General features: G+C 39.1%; 2 protein-coding genes across 2 annotated transcripts; both read right to left on the minus strand.

The window, feature by feature from the left end:
• Positions 1 to 387: 387 nt before the first annotated feature.
• Positions 388 to 7287, minus strand: cdk5 (cyclin dependent kinase 5). The gene is made up of 12 exons (XM_072680225.1): positions 7109 to 7287; positions 6205 to 6293; positions 6051 to 6118; positions 5845 to 5905; positions 5636 to 5692; positions 5330 to 5425; positions 4159 to 4233; positions 3975 to 4071; positions 3794 to 3865; positions 3382 to 3440; positions 2558 to 2638; positions 388 to 2416 (listed from the first exon to the last, which is right to left on the minus strand). Exons 1-12 carry the CDS (start codon positions 7143 to 7145, stop codon positions 2330 to 2332), a joined length of 879 nt encoding a protein of 292 aa, XP_072536326.1. The 5' UTR covers positions 7146 to 7287; the 3' UTR covers positions 388 to 2329.
• A 1324-nt stretch (positions 7288 to 8611) lies between these two features.
• On the minus strand, positions 8612 to 21380 carry abcb8 (ATP-binding cassette, sub-family B (MDR/TAP), member 8). Its single transcript, XM_072680226.1, has 16 exons — positions 21178 to 21380; positions 17435 to 17768; positions 16617 to 16772; positions 16364 to 16458; positions 15911 to 16016; positions 15627 to 15788; positions 15289 to 15374; positions 14936 to 15033; positions 14726 to 14831; positions 14481 to 14514; positions 14230 to 14366; positions 13025 to 13119; positions 11840 to 11973; positions 10351 to 10498; positions 9513 to 9763; positions 8612 to 9161 (listed from the first exon to the last, which is right to left on the minus strand). The coding sequence occupies exons 1-16, from the start codon at positions 21273 to 21275 to the stop codon at positions 9078 to 9080; spliced, it is 2124 nt and encodes a 707-aa protein (XP_072536327.1). The 5' UTR covers positions 21276 to 21380; the 3' UTR covers positions 8612 to 9077.

The raw sequence follows: 21380 nt of genomic DNA on the forward strand, positions 1-21380 counted from the left end.
GTGACTACTAGTGAAAGTAGGCTGGCATATAAACTTTGTTAAATATAAACAAGTGCATATAAACAAGTTCATAAAACAGCCCATCATATTTAGTGAGACGTTAAGAGTGAACAGCATTGCAGTAATGATTGTTCATTCATTAACAGGAATTACTGCAACCATCTAAAATGTTGCCACAGAGCTTTGAATCTGGCCCCATGTCTCTCTCATTTAAAGCTTGGCTACGGTGACATCTAGTGGCAAACCACAGCTCCCAAGAACATGCAAGCCACTGAGGTTTAAACTCTTAAACTCCTGCAGTTAAGCTAATGATAGTCCAACCCCTACGCCTCTGCGAGGGACACAAAGGCTCTGGCAATTAATTTATCAATTTCTAAACCAGCTTGATTTGATGAAATGTATTTAATTAATGTGAAAAATAAATCCTTACAACAAAAAACACACAGTGCCAAATACATAAACAAAACAAGACCAAACGTATCCTGTGATTATTGTAGTTGCAGGGATGAAAAAACATGATGTGAACACTTAAGAAAAAAAAAAAAAACATTGGTTGAATACTGCGTTTACCATGTTTGGTTTGTTTTCAAAATCCATTTTTTTTAAGCATTTAAAAATTCTACTCATCAACAAACATTCATATACAAATAAATACATGCATTCTATTTCACTTTACAGACCAAAACATGGAAAACAGGAATCATTCACTGCCCTAAAAGAAAACTATGTGTTTTTTTCTGAATAAACCAAAAAGGTCAAACCTTTAATTATACAATCACTATGGAAGGCCTGGAACTTTTATGGAGTATGAATGCAGCAGTGAAAGCAAAATGTAATAAAATAAAAGAGAAATAAACCATTTCAGAAAACATACCAGTCTTAAAGTTAAAATGTGCTGAGGGCACATGCTCAATAAGTATTAGGAGGGCAGAAAGCTGTGGGGTGCATTACATGATGGTCACTAAATTTTGATCAGTGTAGCCTGCGAAGTTCTGGAAAGTCCCTCCCTAAGTTCATGTCTTGCCTATGGGCATGACTGACGAATACATACAGTACTGTGCAAAAGTCAGATTACCACTGCCATTTACTTCTTCTATTATTATTATACTAACAGTATTATAATAGTATATAACTATATTACATTTTTATAATAGGATCACTATATTACTATTAATGTCATGATTATTATTAATATTATTCAAATGGAAATTATTGTTCTTTCTATTACTTCATTTAATATTGAAATAACTTATTTGGAAATCATTTTGACTGGAAATTAAGCAAACCTTTGAACAACACTGTAAATCCTTTTGCTAAGCCCTCCTAGCTTTTAACACATTTAAATTTACAGGTCTAAAATAATACATATCTTTATTTACTTTAACTTGGGCACTTAGAAAGTCGTCTTAAGTATACATTACAGATCATTTCTATGAACAAAATTAGCAGATGGGCACAATCTCAGATTTGTAGACAAGAAACATCTTGCTCCAGGTTCCAATAGTGAAAACCTGGCTTTTGTGAGGTCTGAGCCCATTAGATATTTAAGCAGCTTTTAGGCTGTTGTGGGAACTGCAGGAATGACTTCCATGTGCATGTTACACTGTGTATTAAAACAGTACACTGATTTTAGACAGACATACATGCCCTGTCTAATAGAAAGCAGGAACTTCTTGTGGTCCACATCACAGAACAAACTCTCCTCAGACCTCTTTCAGGGCTGAGAGGATTCTGAGCGGTGACAAATAGTATGCAAAAAAGCTTGAAGTTAGCCTAAAAATTTTAAAAGTATAGCCTATTAACCAAAAGCTCCTTCACACATGGCTAGAAGAAACGAAATCCAAAGAAATACTGAATAAATGGACTAATATGTTCTACCCTTCCTAGATGTTTAGAAAGTGTAAAAACAGATCAAATAAAAATAATACCTCACAGACGAAATTGATTATTTTTCTTAGCTGCTTAAAACCCTTCTGTACATAACAACGTAAGGAACTGACAAGCACCTGGCCTTCTAGTGAGCTTACTTTGTTCATGTGAGCTTCAAAAAATAGATGACTACCTTGAAGACTTCCCTTCAAAATAGCAGTTTGTAAACGATAGAGATCTATTAAGCACATTTGGCAACTGGCTAAAACAACTGGGCCTGACTGATGATGTTGAGATGTCTCTATATGCAATGTATTTTCAGTGACATCCAAATGAATGTCAGAAAGGGTTTAGGCAAACTATAAAGAATAAAACCTAGTAAGTAATGTATTTGAGAGGAGTGTGCGAGGTAAGACCAAGTGGGTCCATTGTGATGAATGAATTTCGAGAGCTTTGGACACTAAGGTGGGCAGAAATCTGCAAAGTACGGGTGTTGTAGCGCCTCCTCTGCCGAAATCCTCTGCACTGGATTGCATTTCAGAAGATTCTGCAAAGGGAAGCGAGAGAAAAGATGCAGACAAACAACAAATGAATATGATCAGAATATTTAAGAGTGCCATTTACTGTAATTGCAACATGACTGCAAAGGTATTTCAGTAAGTAGTTTGCAGCCTCATTAGCAACCTACCTGAAGTAAGTCCCGTCCTGTGCTACTAAGTTTAGGGACGACATTGACAAGCGACGTGGTTGCAGGGTACATTGGATATGGCTATAAGAAAAGGAGGAACAAAAACGTATAGACCATTTGTTGTTTTTCCAAGTGATTACGTTTTAAGAATGAATCACAGTAGCTCTATCTGACATATTGTTTTGAAAAATATGCTTTTTTAATCCCCACTTTTCTGTGAAAAGAAATTTTGAAACTGCCCCAACATAAATGGAATTTACACCAAGGTCTTCTTTACTTGATGTACACATTAACCAATATTCTCATTGAGACCAGGCATAGATACATTCTGCATACAGTATGATTGGCAACAAAAACAAAAGTGGATTGGGACACTTAGATTTGTTGATATTTCAAACCAGTCTTATACGAAGGTTTGGGCTCCCCTGGTCAAATCACCCCCCACTAAATGTGTTTCTAAATACAACTAGCTTGAGTACCTTATGTTCCCTCCTGAACTTTTCAGTAAAGTATTTCCTACTGCCAAGCTAGAAAGCTTCTGCCTCTCCTACTCTGGGGATAAGATACTGTATGCTTTACTAAACAAATCACACCCTGTGGTTTTCCTCATTGGCTCGTAATAGTTCCTGTGTCTAAAGTAAATTGGATATTAAAAGATTTTCAATAATAGATCAGATTTTCCACGAATTAGGCATAAGACTTAAATTACGGTTTAATACTGAAATGTGATTGATGTTTTGGTATTGGACTGTATATCCCAATAATGCTGTATTTTTACATTAATAAAAAAAACAATGATCTGTTGTGTAGAACGCTTGCTGTACCTTATAATCTGGGAGTTTGGTCATAGTCTGCCACTGTTCTTCTGTTGGTGTCCCCAGCAATGTGCCAATTTAAGTTAAAGAATAGAAGCAGTACATGTAGGCTATATAAAAGTATATGTTTTCTAAAGATTGTAGAAAAGTATTACCCCTGCACTAATCAGAACTAATGAACATTTTAATTGGCCAACTTGACTATCTATGAACACCAGTCAACTACACTATAATGTGCCTGGCCTGAAGGAACATCACTGATATCTCCACTAAGCAAAAGGTAGATAGTTAAATTGCACTGATATATACACTGGTATTAAGCCAAAATGTGTATTAGGCAAGTACACAGAAACAACTACCCACTATCCAAGGATTTACTCAACAACCAAAGCAGGACAAACAACATATCAAGTTGAAGGATATCTAAAGATCCTTTTCAACTGATCATCCACGTCATTGCCAGGAAAAAGGGGCCGACCAGCATTTGCCAGCTCTAAAAACAAACAGAAAAAAACGAATGACATTCCCAAATGCACAGTTTGGGAAAACAGGTAAGCAATTCAGTTTCATTGAGCTTATACCTCTGTATATTAATTTCATACCTGCGAATATGCATCCAGCTGACCACATGTCAATAGAGGTTGAGTACAGTTTGGCACCAAACAGCACATCTGGTGGCCTGTACCACAAGGTCACCACCTAAAATCAATCAAATCTAGTCAATGCTAGTAAAGACCAGTTAAAAGGAAGAATAGAAATATGTGAAACCAATGCATTTGATCTTACCTCAGCAGAATAACATCGTACAGGAATTCCAAAAGCTCGTGCCAAACCAAAATCAGCTAACTTCAGCTCACCATTCTAATGAATGATAAACATCAAATGTAAGAAAACAGAATTAACTTTGTGTTCTATGTCCTTTCTCGCTCTTTTAAGTGCAACTTTTTTTTATTTAAAGTTATTTACAGTTACTTCAAAATGCATACAAGGGTAAAATAGACAAGCTAGTCCAGAACAAGAAAACAACAGAAAAATCTACAGAAAGTATTTCCTTAGATCACATATAGTAAAATAATATCAAAATATGAGAATAACTTAAAATGTATTATTTAAAAGCAGAAAGACAAAATAATGATGCTGAAACAATGATGTTCATGCTTGTAGAAAAAGGAAACCTTTGCCATAAAAAAATTAAATTTAAAAAAACAAAAACAAAAAACAAATCAAGGCAAATTTAAAGGTTGCCAGATTACACCTGGACAAAGACCAGGACTTCTGGAACAAGTGCTTTGGACAGATGAATCTTGAGTCTTTCTGACAGCAAGGGTTTTCTCCTGGCACACCACCCATTAAAATTTGTGGTCTCTCTGCTGTTCTGACATCAACTGTAACAATAGCTATCTGTAGATCCTGTGATTTTAGGATTGTCTGAGACAATATTGCTCTTGGGCTGAACTTGCTAGGACAGCCCAGCCATGTTGGTAGTTGTTTCACTTGTGACAAGTTCCTCCAAAATCCTCTCTAACAACATTTTAATCATCAGCTGATGTGCTGTACCTCATTCTAATTGCAGGCATTTTAAGTACCAATAGATGTTAAGATAAGATAAGATAATCCTTTATTAGTCCCACAGTGGGGAAATTCTCAGTGTCACAGCAGAAAGGGATAGCAAGACACTCAGTTACAAAAAAAAATGTAGATAAATAACTTACACTATATACACGATATAAATTAGAATTATTTGGGGTGTCCTAAGGTTTTTAAATTTCTATTCATTACATCATATTACTTCCATTGCTCTCAACATTGTTAAAATGAAATGTCCATATGTTCGAGTATGTTAAAGACAAAGGTTTTTTTTTATGGGGTGTGCAATTTTTTTTTACTTGACTGTACCTGTAGATGCATGTCCATAACTGGACCAAGCTACCAGGCGAGTACACAACAGAGTACTTACTCTGTTGATAAGCAAGTTTTGCGGCTTAAGGTCACGGTGAAGAACATTGCGGCTATGGCAAAAGGCTAGTCCCTTCAGCAACTGATACATGAAGGACTGTAGAAAAGATGAGAAACAACACAGTAATGTTTCATTTATTTCAGAAGTGATATTATCTAGGTCAATGTTTTTAGGAACTTTTATGACAATCAGATAATCATGCAAGACTGCACTCAAAATAGCTGGACACAACTGTTCATGTTATGATAAAAAATAGCATAATGACCTCTCTCTGTTCCACACAAAGCACATAAAATCAACACTAACCTTTACAATCTCTGGATCCAAGTCACCATTGCAGCTGTCAAAATATTTCTTTAGATCCTGTTATTGAAGAAATAGGATGATCGTTGAATCGGATCGGACTCTTATTAGTATACTGTGTGGGGAATCACACCTGTCTACTCTTTACCGTGACTACAGCACTACTACAGGTCAGCTCTGTTACCCTTGAAAAACCAGTGTCGTCGGCTTACCTGGTCACAATATTCAAACACTAACGTCAGCTTTTTGTCACTGTGAAGAACATCGTGCAATCTTCAGGAAAAAAAAAAAAAACAACAACAAAAGAAATTTTCAATGCTACATTAATACAACAGAAAACAACAGTGATCTGCTGTATGATTTCAGATACGTGTCTACGCTGAAAAACGTCCACTGAAATGACCGTAAATAATCCTACCTTACAATGTTTTTATGCTTCAACTCTTTCAGGAGGCAAATTTCTCGTAAGGCTGAACTGGGAACCCCCTACAAAAGAAGAAGAGGAATGGAAAAAACAATGTTTTACAATTCCCAGTTAACATATCACCAGTAACACCGTCTAACGCTCTGACCTCGTCATCGTCATCCAGCCTGACCCGCTTCAGAGCCACTATCTCATGCGTCTCTCGATTTTTCGCCTTAAAGACTGTTCCATATGTACCTGTTGGAGAGGAAGGATAGCATGGAATCAGATCCTGATCAGACACTGAAGGCGGAAAAAAACCCTGAATAAATTTACACGAGACCTGCAACAGATTTCCCCCAAAATAGCTCACAGTCACACAGTGTGTGATGCGATTCTGTTGATTTGTGATTAAATGACCCCCCCCCCTCTCCCCCTCTCCCCCTATCTGCATGAGCACAGGAGCAAAGCTCCTTTCTCCAAAAACATTAACCATAGCCTAAGTGGCAGGTTCTCCATTATACAGACTTCTTTGGAGTCATATTATAAAAATCTATCAAGAATATTAATAAGCACCTGCATCATATTTCACATTTGTTTTTAGCAGACTCCAGCAAATTCTTGGACTGTTTAGCCAGAACGTCAAATATATCAGTTAATATTTACTATAAGGGTGTCTTGCGTTAGCACCAGCTAGCACTAAATGTTTTATAGCTAGCTTTATTTACTGCTTGTATGCGATATTAGCGAGCTAGCTAGCGGTTGGCTAGCTGAAGCTTACAGTAAACTTACACAGACACCTGGCAAACCCTTCAGATTTGATAGCTAACGCTTCATAGCTATAAAAGTCTACTTTATTAACACTGGCTAAGCTGTGATGTGTTAATGACAACCATGTACCACACTGACTTCCAACCTAAGGCCAGTTGGCCTTCGCCGGTAAAGCTAAGCGGCTCTCTGACTGCTCAGCGTAGCTAACCTAGCTAGCTTGTGCTAGCTAACCTTTGGCTAGCAACGGCACTAGCGTCTCTCCCAACCAGATGGGAGGGAGGCGGCGTAATGCCTTGACTTACCCTCTCCGATTTTCTCTAGTTTCTCATACTTCTGCATGTTGAACCAGTAAAACTAGCTGCAAGGAGCTAGCTGGCTGGCTGGCTGGCTGGCTGGCTGGCTGGCTGCCTGGTCCCACTGTGCGTCCCGACGTTTTGCTCGGTTGAGCTAAGACAGTTGGATCCAATTGATACCGCTGATGGCTAGTCAACAAGAGAAGGGGCGTGGCTGCTTCGGCAACATGGCTACAGTGAGGAGGAGGTTCAAAATAAAAGTACCGTTAACGTAGATGTAAGATAAACAGTGGCAATCAGAAACTCTGTTAAAAAAATGTCTATACAATAGAAAAACATTTGATGTTCGAATAAAATGATTTTTCAATGCAGGCATGTGATTTTACTAAAGCCACAGTTAAAGTGTGCTTTTTTTTAAGACACAATGGGTTAGACTAGAAGTAAGAAAGCTTAGTACAGTTTAGAGAGCAGTTTCTAAAAGTAGGCCAGATGTAAGCTAGACATTGTGGAACTGTTAGGTGAGCTGCAAAGAGTCGGGTAGGCCTCCCTTTACTCTCACACCGGCCTCAATTGGTTGTGGCATAGATTTCACAAGATGTTGGAAACATTCCTTTGAGATTTACCGGATCACCCTGTGGGTTTTTTTTTTTTTTAACCCCCTCCTGTTCTACCACATCCCCAAAAATGTTCTATTAGAAAGGCCACTAAAGCATGAAGAAGTCATGGTCATGCTCATGAACACAGTTTGAGATGGATTTTGCCACTGTGGCCATGAATGGATGCATATGGTCATGCAACAATCCTCAAACAGCCTGTGGCATTCAAGTGACAACATAAGTGTGCATGGACTGTTCACACAAGACAGGGTGAGCCCATGGATTCATGATGATGGTGCCAAATTCTGACCCTAACAGCTGTGTGCTTTAGCAGAAATCAGGATCCATCAGACCAGGCTTCAACAGTCTGGTTTTTGTCTTCAGCTGCTGTAGAACATCCACCTAAAGGTTTGACGAATTAATCCACCACAGCTGTAGAGAGATTATCTGAGTAAGTGTATCCTCCCGGTCAGCTCAAACCGTCCGGTATCTTAAACTGGTTCAGTAATCAGTTTTCTCTTAAAGCTGAACTGGAAACCTTTTAGAACACATGCAGGTGACGGCCAAATCAGGGGATTACAAAACCTACTTCTTATAGTGAAACACTTCCAAATATTCAACACCTCAAACATTTAACCCATTTGATTAAATTCTGCAAAAAATAGGTTTGTTATTTATTATTTTACTAGTTGTTCTACTGCACAATACTGAAATATATGTATGCTCTTCTAAATGTCCACTGATTTGTAACAAGATGGCATTTCATGAAAATCAATTGACTTCTTTAGTTGCACTAATAAACATACCACTCATCAATGATAAAAGCTTGTGGAAAAAATCTATAGTGTGATGTATACAAAAATTAATGTATTTCTGTACACTGTGTAATGCTGTATATATTCATTTTCAGGATGGGCAAGGTGTAATAAATCACTTTATTTATTTACAGTACTCCAAGTACTCCAGTTACATCAAATGTACATCTCAACTCCTGTGTTCGGTCAGATATTCGTTCCTGAATTCTTTAACACATACACACTACTATATATTCTGGTACATAAACATGTAAGGAAATGCTACATTTAAATTTAAAAACCAAATATTATAATATACCTTAAAATACTTGCAGTCTGGCATTATACACTCCATAATGCGTAAAAATAACGCTCCTTTAAAACATTTAAAACTACTCCAATCCTGAGTTCATATTTGCTCACAATTCACAATCCTTTGATCTAACAGTGCTGTCAATCTCCCTGTTAACACAAGATATAGAAACATTTAAGTTTACAGTCAAATGTAATTTAAAGATTTTGTTTACATCCAGTAAAACTGAACTGAACCACAGGAATGGAGTGCTGCACTACTACCAGGTCACTGATTTACTGTTGGCCATTAGATCTTTGTCTTTTGATCAGCTCGGCGTACAGACCCCCTCTGCTCAATAATTCCAGGTGTGTTCCAGCCTTAAAAACAAACAGATGAACAAGACAATCAGATTTTCAAAAGGTGGAAATGAATGAGACATGATTGCCCCTCAAATATCTGTTCTTGACATCTCAAATGCCATAAGAGGTCTTGGTGACATCATTCTACGATCAGCTGATGCACACAATACAAGCGTGCACAAATGCATTGGACATTATCAGCAAATCATATAAGCTAGTAGTACATGGAACTAGATGGAAAACCCTACACACAATCTAACCAATTAGTTACATTATTAGGCCAGAATCAAAATTCTGCCCAAAGCTAAAGGATCAGATGGATTCCCAGTGGCCTGTTCTGACTTGAACAGGTCTCTCTAATCTCCTTACCTCCACTACCCTGCCATTGCTCATCACGCAGATGATGTCGGCCCCCTGGATGGTGCTGAGGCGGTGGGCAATAATGAGAACGGTGCGCCCCGTGGTGGCCCTGTCCAGCGCCTCCTGGACCACTCGCTCCGACTCCGCATCCAGTGCACTCGTGGCCTCGTCCAGAATCAGGATGCTGGGGTTTTTAACGAGAGCGCGAGCAATGGCAATTCGCTGCTTCTGACCGCCTGACAGAGTCACCCCACGCTCACCTACACACCAAAAAATATGGGGAGAAAATTCGTAATTTAAATTTCTCACACAGATAATACATATGATATTCTAATAAGGTGTAATACAAAAGGGTCATCAGCAGTTACATATTCCCTGTTGGGGAACATATCATTAGAGATGGTCATGTCTATTCGAATATACAGATATCATATCTGATCATATTTGAGATAAAAACACTGATGGTGGTGAACACATGCAGCTTATAATGTCTCTAATGTGAAGTGCAGAATTTGGAAATATACATTAATATAATGTATATTTCCAAATTCTGACATATTACACTGTACAGCCGTCAACTATGTGCTCTAATTCTCAAGGTCTCCTGACAGAGTGTCAAATTATGGTCAAAAGGTCAAAAAAATATATCACGACAGTCCAGTATGAATCACATATTATGCCATCACAAGTTAAACCTTCTGGAGTCATTTTCTGTTTCATTAATAACAAGGTAAACATCAAATGTCAAATGTCCTAATTAACAGTTGCACTAATTTACAGGTAGTCACTGGTAATAGCACAGAGCAGACTATTCTGAAAGTGAAAGCTTTACCCTGCCAGTACTCACCCACCACTGTGCTGTAGCCATCTGGGAAGCCTGTGATAAAGTTGTGAGCGTTGGCTTGTTTGGCAGCAGCCACCACTTCAGCATCTGTGGCACCAGGCTTTCCAAAGCGAATATTCTCCATCACTGAGGTGCCAAACAGGACAGGCTCCTGCAAGTAACACCAGTGAAACCAGTTCTTAAAATACACTGGCAATCAAATGACTGACAATATGCCTTGTTCATGAACACAGTAGAAAGCAGAAAGTAGAAAAGAAACTCTTATTCCTGGATGTGATCAAATGTGCATGAAGCCGGTCAGACCTGGACAACTAGTGACACTATTGATAATGTTAATGATTAAGTAATCATTTGACAATTCTTGTAAAAGTCAATTAAATGATTAAATAAATAATCGAGGACATAAGTTAAAAAAGGGAAATACATCCAACTATGAAAACATTAATAATAACAACAACAACAACAATAATAATAATATATAAATAAAAAGATGCTCCAGTGACTGCAATAGGGAGAACAGCATCTTGGTCATTCCCACTCTGGGCATGGAACGCTGCTCTGCACTATGGAGATGCTAAACGAGACCTCTCGACCCCTTTCACAACAGTGTGAAATCCTGTAATATATTTCTCAACTGTATCAGTTCAAATACTTATCCCTTTAGATGTATGTGTAGAGCGTGTTTCCATGAGGAGGACTAGAGCCACGGCACTCATGAGGAGTGCATTTGTAATTACTGCAGTGGAGTAAAAGTGAATTACACTTTCTTTCTGAACCTGTAGGGGGAGCCTGGGATCAAAAATACTAGTTCTTGCATGCAGATTTAATATATCAAATATAAATATGAAATATAATAATACCAAGTGGCATAAAAACGGATTCGTCTATCAGGTTTGACAAATACATATCATTTGTCAGTTGGCATGATGAGCATTATTGCCAGTTTATCAAGAAAGTTTTTTTATTTTCGTTTTAAAACTGAATAATCAAGGGTGACATTTCTACAGCTCTGGAAAAATTAAAAGACCCCACATTATCAGTTTCTCTGGTTTTACTATTATTATTTACTATAGGCAATGTGTTTAGGGAAATTAGTATTTGCATTGTATTTTATAAACCATGTACAACATTTTAACAACACAGTACTAATATTTGAACATTGAGAGCATTCAGAAATCACTATGGTGAAATAACTTGACTGCCAATCACAGCTTTTATGTCTTGGCAGGCTCTCCACTAGTCTTTCACATTGCTGTTGGGTGACTTTATGCCATTCACAGTCTGCAAATACAGGTAACTCAGCTTTGTTTGATGAAATGCCTGGAATCAAATGGCTGCCGTACACAGAGATGCAAATTTAGGGACAAAAAATTAAGTGGTCTCTTTTTTCTCATTTTTTTTCTGAGCTGTATGTGTGTCAATCAAGTGCTAAAACTGGTGCTCTTCTTCCTTCTCCAAGACATTCTATACTTAGATTTCTTCTAAGACATGCCTGACTAATGAATCCAATCACATGCCCTCTCAGCCAAGAAGGGTCCAGAGTTCTGACGTCTAGACCATCCAACATTATCACTCCACTGCCTGGGTCATAGAAGCGCTCCAGCAGCGCTGCCACAGTGGATTTACCTGAAACACACAGGAGAGAAAAAAGATTTTTATTTATTTAATTATTTTAAACCCCATTTAACTCAATATAATAAAAATCTAAAGACAATAAGACATCTTAAACATAAAGACCTAAATTGAGCTTATGCACTAGAGGTCAGAATGAATTGATCAAAAGCACATTGTTTCATTACACTGGAATCAGAATCAGAATCAGAATCTCTTTATTTCACCAAGTATGTTACCCATACAAGGAATTTGTCTTGGAGCATGTAAAGGTCCAGGAACTTGCTTAGACGGAAACTGAACTGTGCATTCTTGAACTTGACATGCAAGAAAAATAGTCAGGAGTAAAAACTGAAAGGTCAAATTGCTATTACAAGATTACGGAGTCAGAGCATTTGTAATGGCAAGGCTTGTGGGGTGCCTGCGGTCAGCAGTGGCAAGCACCTACCGATGATGCTCTGAGGAAGGACTATAAACTGGCATCAGGGTGTTGAGAAGCCACTGGCTTTCTGGTGCACAGGGGGAACAAATAACTTTAACGATGGTTTATGGGAGAAATGTGTCCTAACACACATGCTGCATATTAGGCTGCTGATGAGTCACACGCTGATGTTGATCGGCTGTTTTACAGCTGTTTGGAAAAAAAACAACAACTGTACTTTCCATTTTAGTGGATATCCACAAAAACAGCAGTGACAATGTCAGGAAAATATAACAAAGAGGCATGAGGCAGTCATTAAAATTAATTTATTTCTGATTTTTAACCCATTTTCTCCCTAACTTCTGCCAATTACCCAACCTGTACATATGTGACAGCCAGCATCGGGTGGGTGGAGAGCGTCATCAATCCACCCTAGAGAGAGCAAATCTAATTGTGCTCTCTCAAGGCCCCGACTGCTGATGGCTAGCAGTGTGATCGGCATACGAACCAGCGATCCTCTGATCACAAAGACAGCTCCTTAGTCCGCTGGACCACCCGGGGCCCCCTTCAGCAATTAATTTTGACATAAATATCACAAGATGCCCCCCCCAAAAAAGCAAAAAACTATCAAAACAAAGTGTTTACCTCCACCAGATTCTCCAACTATCGCAACAGTTTTGCATGGAGGTAGAGTCAGGCTGAAGTTCTTCAAGATCTGATTGCCAGGTCTTGTTGGGTAGCTGCAAAACATTACATAAGAACTTGTCAAGAAAGTGTTGAATTACATGACACGGTCATATGTGCTGCATACTTGACCACCAGCTGTGAAGGTGCTCAGACCAAAAACCATATCAAACATCAATAAAGTCTTATAAACTTAAATGCATTGACAACATGGCAACTGCTTTTTATGTTGTAGCAACAAGGTCTGTAATTTTACTCTATTTGCCTGAATGGAAATGTGGCAATCTTAGAACAGGTTTATATTATTAGGCATGTGTCTATACTTTAGGCCAAGTAGTAGAACCCTGCAGAACTCTGTAGAAACTGTCACCTATTTAACTGAGTTGCAGAGACAGTATTTCTGAATGTTCACAATAACAAAATAGTATATTAAATAACTTATTATTAAATGTTGGCAACTGTCCATAACATCCATACATATATGAGCATCTTGTAGTCCAACTGTCTCTCTGCATACTTTGTTAGCCTCCTTTTACCCTGTTTTTCCAATGGTCAGGACCTCACAGGGCCACCACAGAGCAGGTGTTATTTGGGTGATGGGTCATTCCAATCACTGCAGTGACAATGACTTTGTGGTGACGAGTTTGTGTGTGTTGCACTGGTATGAGTGGTAGCAGTGACCACTGTCCACTCTATTAGACACTCCACTACTTATGTTGGTCCAGTTGTAGATGTAAAGTCAGAGACAGAAGCTCTGATCTGTTGCTGCACAGTTTGTGTAGGTCATTCTCTAGTCCTTCATCAGTGCTCACAGGATGCTGCCCACAGGCTGGATATTTCTGGTTGGTGGACTGTTCTCAGTCCAGCAGTGACACTGAGCTGTTTAAACACTCCAGCAGCACTGCTGTGCCTGATCCACTCGTACCAGCACAACACACGGCAACACTCCACCACTACGTCAATGTCACTGCAGTGCTAAGAATGAACCACGGCCCAAATAATACCTTCTCTACGGTGGTCCTGACAAAGTATGCAGAGAAACAGATGGAATATAGTCAGTAATTATAGAACTACACCATATTATATACACATATATATATTCCAAATTATGGGTAGTCATAATATTTTGATATGACTGTGTACAGTAGGCAATGCAGACAAGCTACCTGAAGTTTATGTTCATGAAGTCCACTCTTCCTGTCAAAGACTTGTGAGGGATACGACCCCCTCCTGTCAGAGGAATGGTCGGTTCCAAAGTCAGGTACTCAAATACACGGGCTCCAGCACTAATGCCTCTCACCATCTGAGGCACAAGACAGCACAGATCACAATTCCTAGCTGAATTTGAACTTGGTATGAATTTCTAGCAATAGAAAAACTGTTTAGTGAGTTTGGTATAAGCAAAATTAAGAACAACCTGACCAAACAGAATTGAGATGCTGGCCAAGGATCTGCAAAAAGAAGGAAAGGTTTTTCAGCATATTTGATCCAATAAACTAATAGAAGGTTGCCAACCCCACCAACAACTACAAAAAATAATTATATCTAAATTATATATGGCTATATAATAAAAGTGCATTTTACTTGTATTGCAGTTTGTGACTTTGAAATAACTGTGGCAGACTGTGTGGAGCTGTGCTTCTACTGGTGATAAATTCCTACCTCTGAACTGTTTGAGACGCAACCAAAAATGACATTAGGTCACCTGGAGACATGTCGTTATGCGCCATCAAAGACCCACCAGCAAAAATAGTGCCTAAAACTATGCCTGATGAATAAACAAGATGAATGGACAAATAAGAAAATGGAATACACATTCTCTGTATTTGGGGGACGTTCTCTCGTAAGTAGAGTATTACAGTGAACACTCACAGTTCAAAACAATGTTTGATAGGCCTTGGAACACTGCGATTCCTGTTCCTAAAGCTTCATTCATCGCAGCGGACTTCTCCACCTCTGTGGCATACATCCTGCAGCAGACACGTATGGCATTGAATCTTGCTCATCACCTACAGAGACAGTCTATTTGTAACATTTTTAGACTAGCTTGTCAAGGAATTCTTATGCAACTACTTAAGGGAACTGTAGGCTGTGAAATTCGGTTAATCTGAATTTGAGTCAATTGAGAGATTTCTTTTTTGGGGGGGGGCGGCACTAGAGCCAGTTTACTGAGGTATGAGCTAAACTACACGCTATCTGAAGAAAAGGCTCAAGAAAACTCTTACTCCAGTTCTCTGTCCTCCATGGCGAAAGCTCTCACCGTTCGGACATTGCCAAGGGCCTCATCGGCTACTCCTGTAGCTTTAGAAATCTGAGAGTTAAAACAGAACGGAGTCTTTCATTGAATCATTCCCTTTGTTGTAGAGTTTGAATTCAAGAGGCTTAAGAGCTGTTGTATTTAACACTCCAAGAACACTGTAGCCATTGACAGATCTGAAACATAGAAACCAAATGAGTACATGCGGAAGAGAACACTGGCTAGCTGGGATGTTACATAGTCCTATCAAACCTTCAACCAACCATCACGCGCATTAGATTAGCTAATATTAACGTCTGTGTTTACCTGTTCCTGGGCTTTTCGGGAAAGCCTGCGCAGAAAGGAACCAATTAGTGCACCAGCACCCACGAGACATGGCAGCACCACCACAGTCAGACCGGTCAACTTTGGAGAGATGATGTACAGCGAGACAAAGCAGCCCACCGTCTGCGTAATGCTTCGCAAACCCTGAGGACACGGACGTAGACCTCTACAGTGAACAATCTGTGTCTAAGTAGTTAAATACATTTTAAAATCAGCAAGATATGAGGCACCACTTAACATTCTTACACTAAGAATGAGTAACTTACCTGAGAAATAACCAGCTTGAAGGAAGATTTAAACTCCTGAATGTCAGCAGTGAGACGGTTAACTAGCTGCCCTGTCTTATTGGCATCAAAGAACGCAATGTCTTGCCTGCAAGATAAAGTAGTCCCCACAAAAAGGATAAGCATCTCAGAGCTTTAAAAAATGGTTTTGGACATGCATGTTTTTTGAGTTTTGTTAGAAATTATATGTAGGTTTGAACAGACTGCAGTTGTCCACCGTTCACGGACAACTAGTTTTCATAATGCAAGTAATTAGAGCTTAAGCTGGAATTAAATTCATATTTATTTCAGAATACAGGGTAAATAAACATCAGCAACAGATGACAATAAGACGTCATGTAACATATGGTAAGTCAAAACTAAGAAAAAGAGAGTCTAGAGAGATCATGGGTTCTAGTTGGGTTTTCCCCAACACTGCATGTTATAGAAACAAACCTTAGCAATGATGTGAAGAGAGTTTTCCTCATGTCAGCAGCCACTCTCTCCCCAACTCTAGACAGAAGGATGATGTAACCACTGGTCAACAGACCCTGAGAAACACAGAGATCACAAGCAAACTGTAAAAAAGCCTGCTTACAGCAGTATTATGGAGAATTTGTGTTTGTGTTTTGCTTCTGGACTGCCCCAACAGCCAGTGAGTGTAATTAGTACTTTAAGACAAATCCTGCAATGAGCCAGAAAGACTCACCTGTAGACCATACAGGCCCAGCAGTTTGAGTGCTGGCGCTCGAATATCCCTCATGTAATTTCCAGCATGTTCCCTCAGGTGCTGAGCAACAACGTTCACCAAGTCCCCCAGCATAAGCGGAATCTGGATGTTCAGAGCTGCTGCTCCGAATGCAAGCTTTCAGAAAGGCAGACAAAGCTTTTGTTAACTACCACAGTGAATAGTTTTTGCCATGCCTGCGTAACATGACATTAAAAACTATAATTTACCTGATTAAAACATCACAATACAAATATATTGTTTAAAAATTGTTATGCAATAAAAAATAAATTATTGATAAAGATGGCGAGTCCATTGCACTGATTATGGTTGTGTGTCATTAATATACAATTACACAATTTTTGGACAAGGTAACATGGTTGGGCTTTTAAAAACATATGGTAAAGCTTGCTATACAAACCTAAAAAATTACTTCATGTAGTAATGCACTAAAGTATGAAATAAATTTTACATTTGTTACACCCATTTACATTCATTTATCAGTCCATATTTGGAGAACTCATTTCCCTTTTATCTATGGTCTCTGATTAGCAATCTTTCATGGAAATTATGTCAGTGATCAAAACTTGGTATCTAATTGCATCGTATTACAGTACATTTGTGAGAAGGGGCTTATGCTATACACAACGCACACTCAAATAACTGGTTGTGCCTTAATCTGTGTAGAATATTTACATGCTTGGTAAAAATGGCTATACGAAATTGTACTATATTCTGTCTTATTTCATTTATTATCATTGTTATTATTATTATTTTCCAGCATAATCAGAACTGCTTACAATAATGGCCCCTATTAGGGCAAGGAGCTGTGGCCGGACAAACTCCCAGAGCACTGCCCAGCTGAATTCCGGCACCTTCTCTTTCGCATGGACCTCAGGAGGAAGGTTATTGTTGAAGTCAGCATGGCAGTAAGCTACACCTCCCAAAAGTCTTGCAGTGACCGTTAATGCAGCCGGTCCCAACAACAATGTCAGGGCCACTTTTGGGGATTTGGGGTGCCGACGGGCAGTTAGTCTCAGCACTTTCTGGGCTTGGCTCCATAGTCGTACAACTGCACCGCCTGTGGAGTTTGTGGTTGGAGCCCCTGTCCATTGCCGCGAGTGCTGTCCAAATCTGCAACACAATAGACAATACAAGCTCATGAAAGCAAGCATCCATGGATCATCAATGAATGCAATTAAACCGTGACATCTGCTCCAAAGCATGAGACTAATATATATATATATATATATATATATATATATATAACACTACACCTATTATTACCTACATGTGAAATACAGCGGCAAGAAAAAGTATAAGAACCCTTTAGAATTGGATGGTTTTCTGCATTAATTTGTCATAAAATGTGATCTGATCCTCATTCAAGTCAAGTGTATTGACAAATATAATGTGCCTGAAATAATAACACCACCAAAAAAATTCAGATCATTTATGTCTTCATCGAGAACAACCATAAAAACCGCATAGTGCTAGTAGAAGTAGTATGTGAACCCTTGAGCAAATGATCTCAAAAAAGCTAATTGGAGTCAGGTGTTAGCATACCTGGAGTCTTCCTAAGAAAATGAGTTTGGAGGTGTGGACTAGAGCTACTCTTTTGAGTTTGCCCCACACAAGAAGGATATGCGTATGTGACCCATGCCTTACCAAAAAGAGCTTTCAAAGGATCTACGGTCAAAAATGGTTGATTTATACAAAGCAGAAAAGGGTTACGAAGTGATTTCAAAGACTTTAGAAATTCACCAGTCTATAGTGAGGCAAACAATCTACAATTGGAGACAATTTGGGACTATGGCTGCTCTGCCAAGAAGTGAGTGCCCAGTCAAAATGATCCCAAGAGCATACTCACCATTGAGGTAAAGAAACAACCTTGAGTCACAGCCAAAGATTTGAAGGCATCATGGGTACAAGCTAACATCTGTGTTCATGAGTCTACAGTCTGTAAAACTTTGATCAAGAAGGTTGTCTATGGCAGGATACCAGGAAAAAAAAGCCGCTGCTTACTAAAAAGAACATTGCTGCATGCCTGAAGTTTGCGAAAGAGCACGTTGACACTCCACAACGGTACTGGCAAAATGTTTTGTGGACAGATGAAACTAAGATTGAACTATTTGGAAAGAACTTGCAGCTCTCCATCTGGCGTAAAAAAGGCACTGCACATCACCATGAAAATATCATCCCAACTGTACAATATGGTGGAGGCAACATTAGGATTTGGGCTTGCTTTGCTGCATCAGGGCCTGGCCAGCTTACAATCATTGAGGGGAAGATGAATTCCCAAGTGTATAAAAAAAAAAAAAAAAAAAATTGACAGCATAATTTGAGTATCTGTACATTAGCTGTAACTCTGTAGAAGTTGGGTGATGCAACAGGACAATGACCCAAAACACAGAAACAAGCACACAACATAATGGCTTAGGAAAAACAATATCTGCCTTTTGGAGTGGTTAAGTCAGAGCCCAGATCTCAACGCTATAGAATTGCAATGGCCTGACTTGACCAGAGCCGTACACATGAAGCGTCCAAGGAACAAGACAGAGCTAAAGCAGTTCTGCCAGGATTCAACCAGCTATTAATTCCAAGGGTTTTCACTACCACTTTGAATGTTGAATGAGTGTGTTCGATCATATTTTTTTTGTGTTATTATTTAACATTATATTTCAGATGACAAATGAATGCAGAAAACCAAACTTATATAAATAGTATAAATACTTTTTCTTGCCACAACAGTGTTCTCTTTACTACATACTGTACTTCTACTGAATGACTGAATCTGGCCTAAAAATGGCATTTAATCAGTCATTTGTTGTGTTATGCTGTATTCTACATCTTATTGGTTTGAAAGTTTGATAAAAAACTTGAAAATGTTCCCTTCTTAGTGTAACTGTGGGAAATTAGTCAACACCAGGCTATACCAATAAGGGTCCTTGGGCAGAACACTAATGCTACACTTGCTTAAACAGGATTAAACTAAGTCAGCATCTGCCAAATAACCATAAACCTGGGGCCGGCCTGCCAGCTTCATGGAGGTTACTAACAACGGCAGTCCTAGCGATCTTATAACCTTCTTAACCTAGGATCGCTTAGTGACCGGCTAACAACCTCCCTCACTATTTATGAACACTAATGTCAGATGATTGTTACTGCATGTACCTACATAAACAAGGAGAAAAACCTGCAAACACTAAACCGACAATTAAAACGTTTCTTTTTAATTAAACTTTATCAACTTTATTATAACCTGATATCATCACCATCTCTATATTCAGTATGGTGCTTCATTAATTGCACTAATAAAGTAATATCATTTCAAACTACACTGTATGCTTAATGTCTACAGTCCTTTTTTTAAGCCACTCTGTTGACAGCTCAAATATTGCTCATAGGTGGTAAGAGTGCTCTGAGGGGTTCTACATTTGACTATGGTCACAGTTAAGACTGATAATGTGACAGTACTGTCTCCAAATGCTGTGCTGTGGCTTAAGACCCCAGAATTTGGCCTCAGGAACACACTGTCCTGCTGAAAATAGCTTTTACTGGTAAGCAAACTGGTTAGGTTCCATCAACTAAACTCTTGACCAACATAGGATATATGATCATTTGAGTTTCATGGTCCATCAGTGTGGTCATGCTGGTTAAAGAAAATGGGCCGTGTTGGTAAACCTTTAAACATCCCACCAAAACAGGCCCTATGTTGGTCAAAGGGCTATTCTGATCAACCTGCTGAACTTGAGCTGCCCATGTTGATTTTCTTTCAGCAGGGTGGTTAAGTCAATCCCTACAATCTGACTTGAACCTACAGGCATGTCTACAACAAGACACCGCAGATCATGACTGAATCTCAAATATATCATTACTAGAGGCAACAAGATTGAGTTATTTGGAAAGAACATGCAGCTCTGTAGAAGTTGGGTGATGCAACAGGACAATGACCCAAAACACAAACAAGCGCACAGCATAACTGCTTATGTTAAAACCAAATCTGCCTTTTGGAAAGGCCAAGTCAGAGCACAGATCTCAATCCTATAGAAATGCTATGGCCTGACATGAAGAGAGCTGTACACATGAAGTGTCCAAGGAACATGACAGAGCTGAAGCAGTTCTGCCAGCTATTAATTCTAAGGGTCAAGGGTTTTCACTACCACTTTGAATGTTGAATGAGTGTGTTCGATCATATTTTTTATGTATTTAACATTATATTTCACATTAGATGTGTCAATATGCTTGACTTGGATGGGGATCAGACCACATTTGATGACGAATGAATGCAGAAAACCATACTTATAAAAATAGTACAAACATACACTCATTCTGACTTGACCCTTCAGGCATGTCTAGACTAGACGCAACAACTGGGGGACACTATTTCTAAAATGAAGAAGAAATATGGGGGGGGGGGGTCTAGCTAAATGTGATTCTACTTGGGGTGTGTGTGTGGTTTTAGTTTGTCAGCCCCGTCTCTCACACAGAGACACAGAGGAGGTGTGCTGTCAGGACTTTGCTCATACTCACATACACATACCGGCTATGCTGGAGCAGCAGCTCCCTTGGTTTACATCGTGATCGTAGTAACCGGTCTGAGCCGTGTGCCAGTCGACTGCAGCGCACGAAGTGAAACATCGTTACCCTCCGCTCCACGCACGACAGGCGATCTCGACCCGATCTCGGAGCAATAACACTTTCGGTTGGGAGAGGGTACAAGGATTTATATGCACGCCGCCATTT

The sequence above is a fragment of the Salminus brasiliensis genome, chromosome 5 (genome assembly GCF_030463535.1).
Source record: "Salminus brasiliensis chromosome 5, fSalBra1.hap2, whole genome shotgun sequence".
NCBI lineage: Eukaryota > Metazoa > Chordata > Actinopteri > Characiformes > Bryconidae > Salminus > Salminus brasiliensis.

Coding starts and splice junctions, on each gene's coding strand:
- cdk5 (XM_072680225.1), bottom strand. CDS start 7,145: ATGCAGAAGTATGAGAAACTAGAGAAAATCGGAGAGG. Junction 5,426..5,635: donor TGGATCCAGAGATTGTAAAG/GTTAGTGTTGAT, acceptor TCTTTTCTACAG/TCCTTCATGTATCAGTTGCT. Junction 4,072..4,158: donor TACGATGTTATTCTGCTGAG/GTAAGATCAAAT, acceptor GATTGATTTTAG/GTGGTGACCTTGTGGTACAG.
- abcb8 (XM_072680226.1), bottom strand. CDS start 21,275: ATGTTTCACTTCGTGCGCTGCAGTCGACTGGCACACGGCTCAGACCGG. Junction 16,017..16,363: donor CTCTTCACATCATTGCTAAG/GTTTGTTTCTAT, acceptor TTTATCTTGCAG/GCAAGACATTGCGTTCTTTG. Junction 14,367..14,480: donor TCTCAATTCTGTTTGGTCAG/GTTGTTCTTAAT, acceptor CTTGTGCCTCAG/ATGGTGAGAGGCATTAGTGC.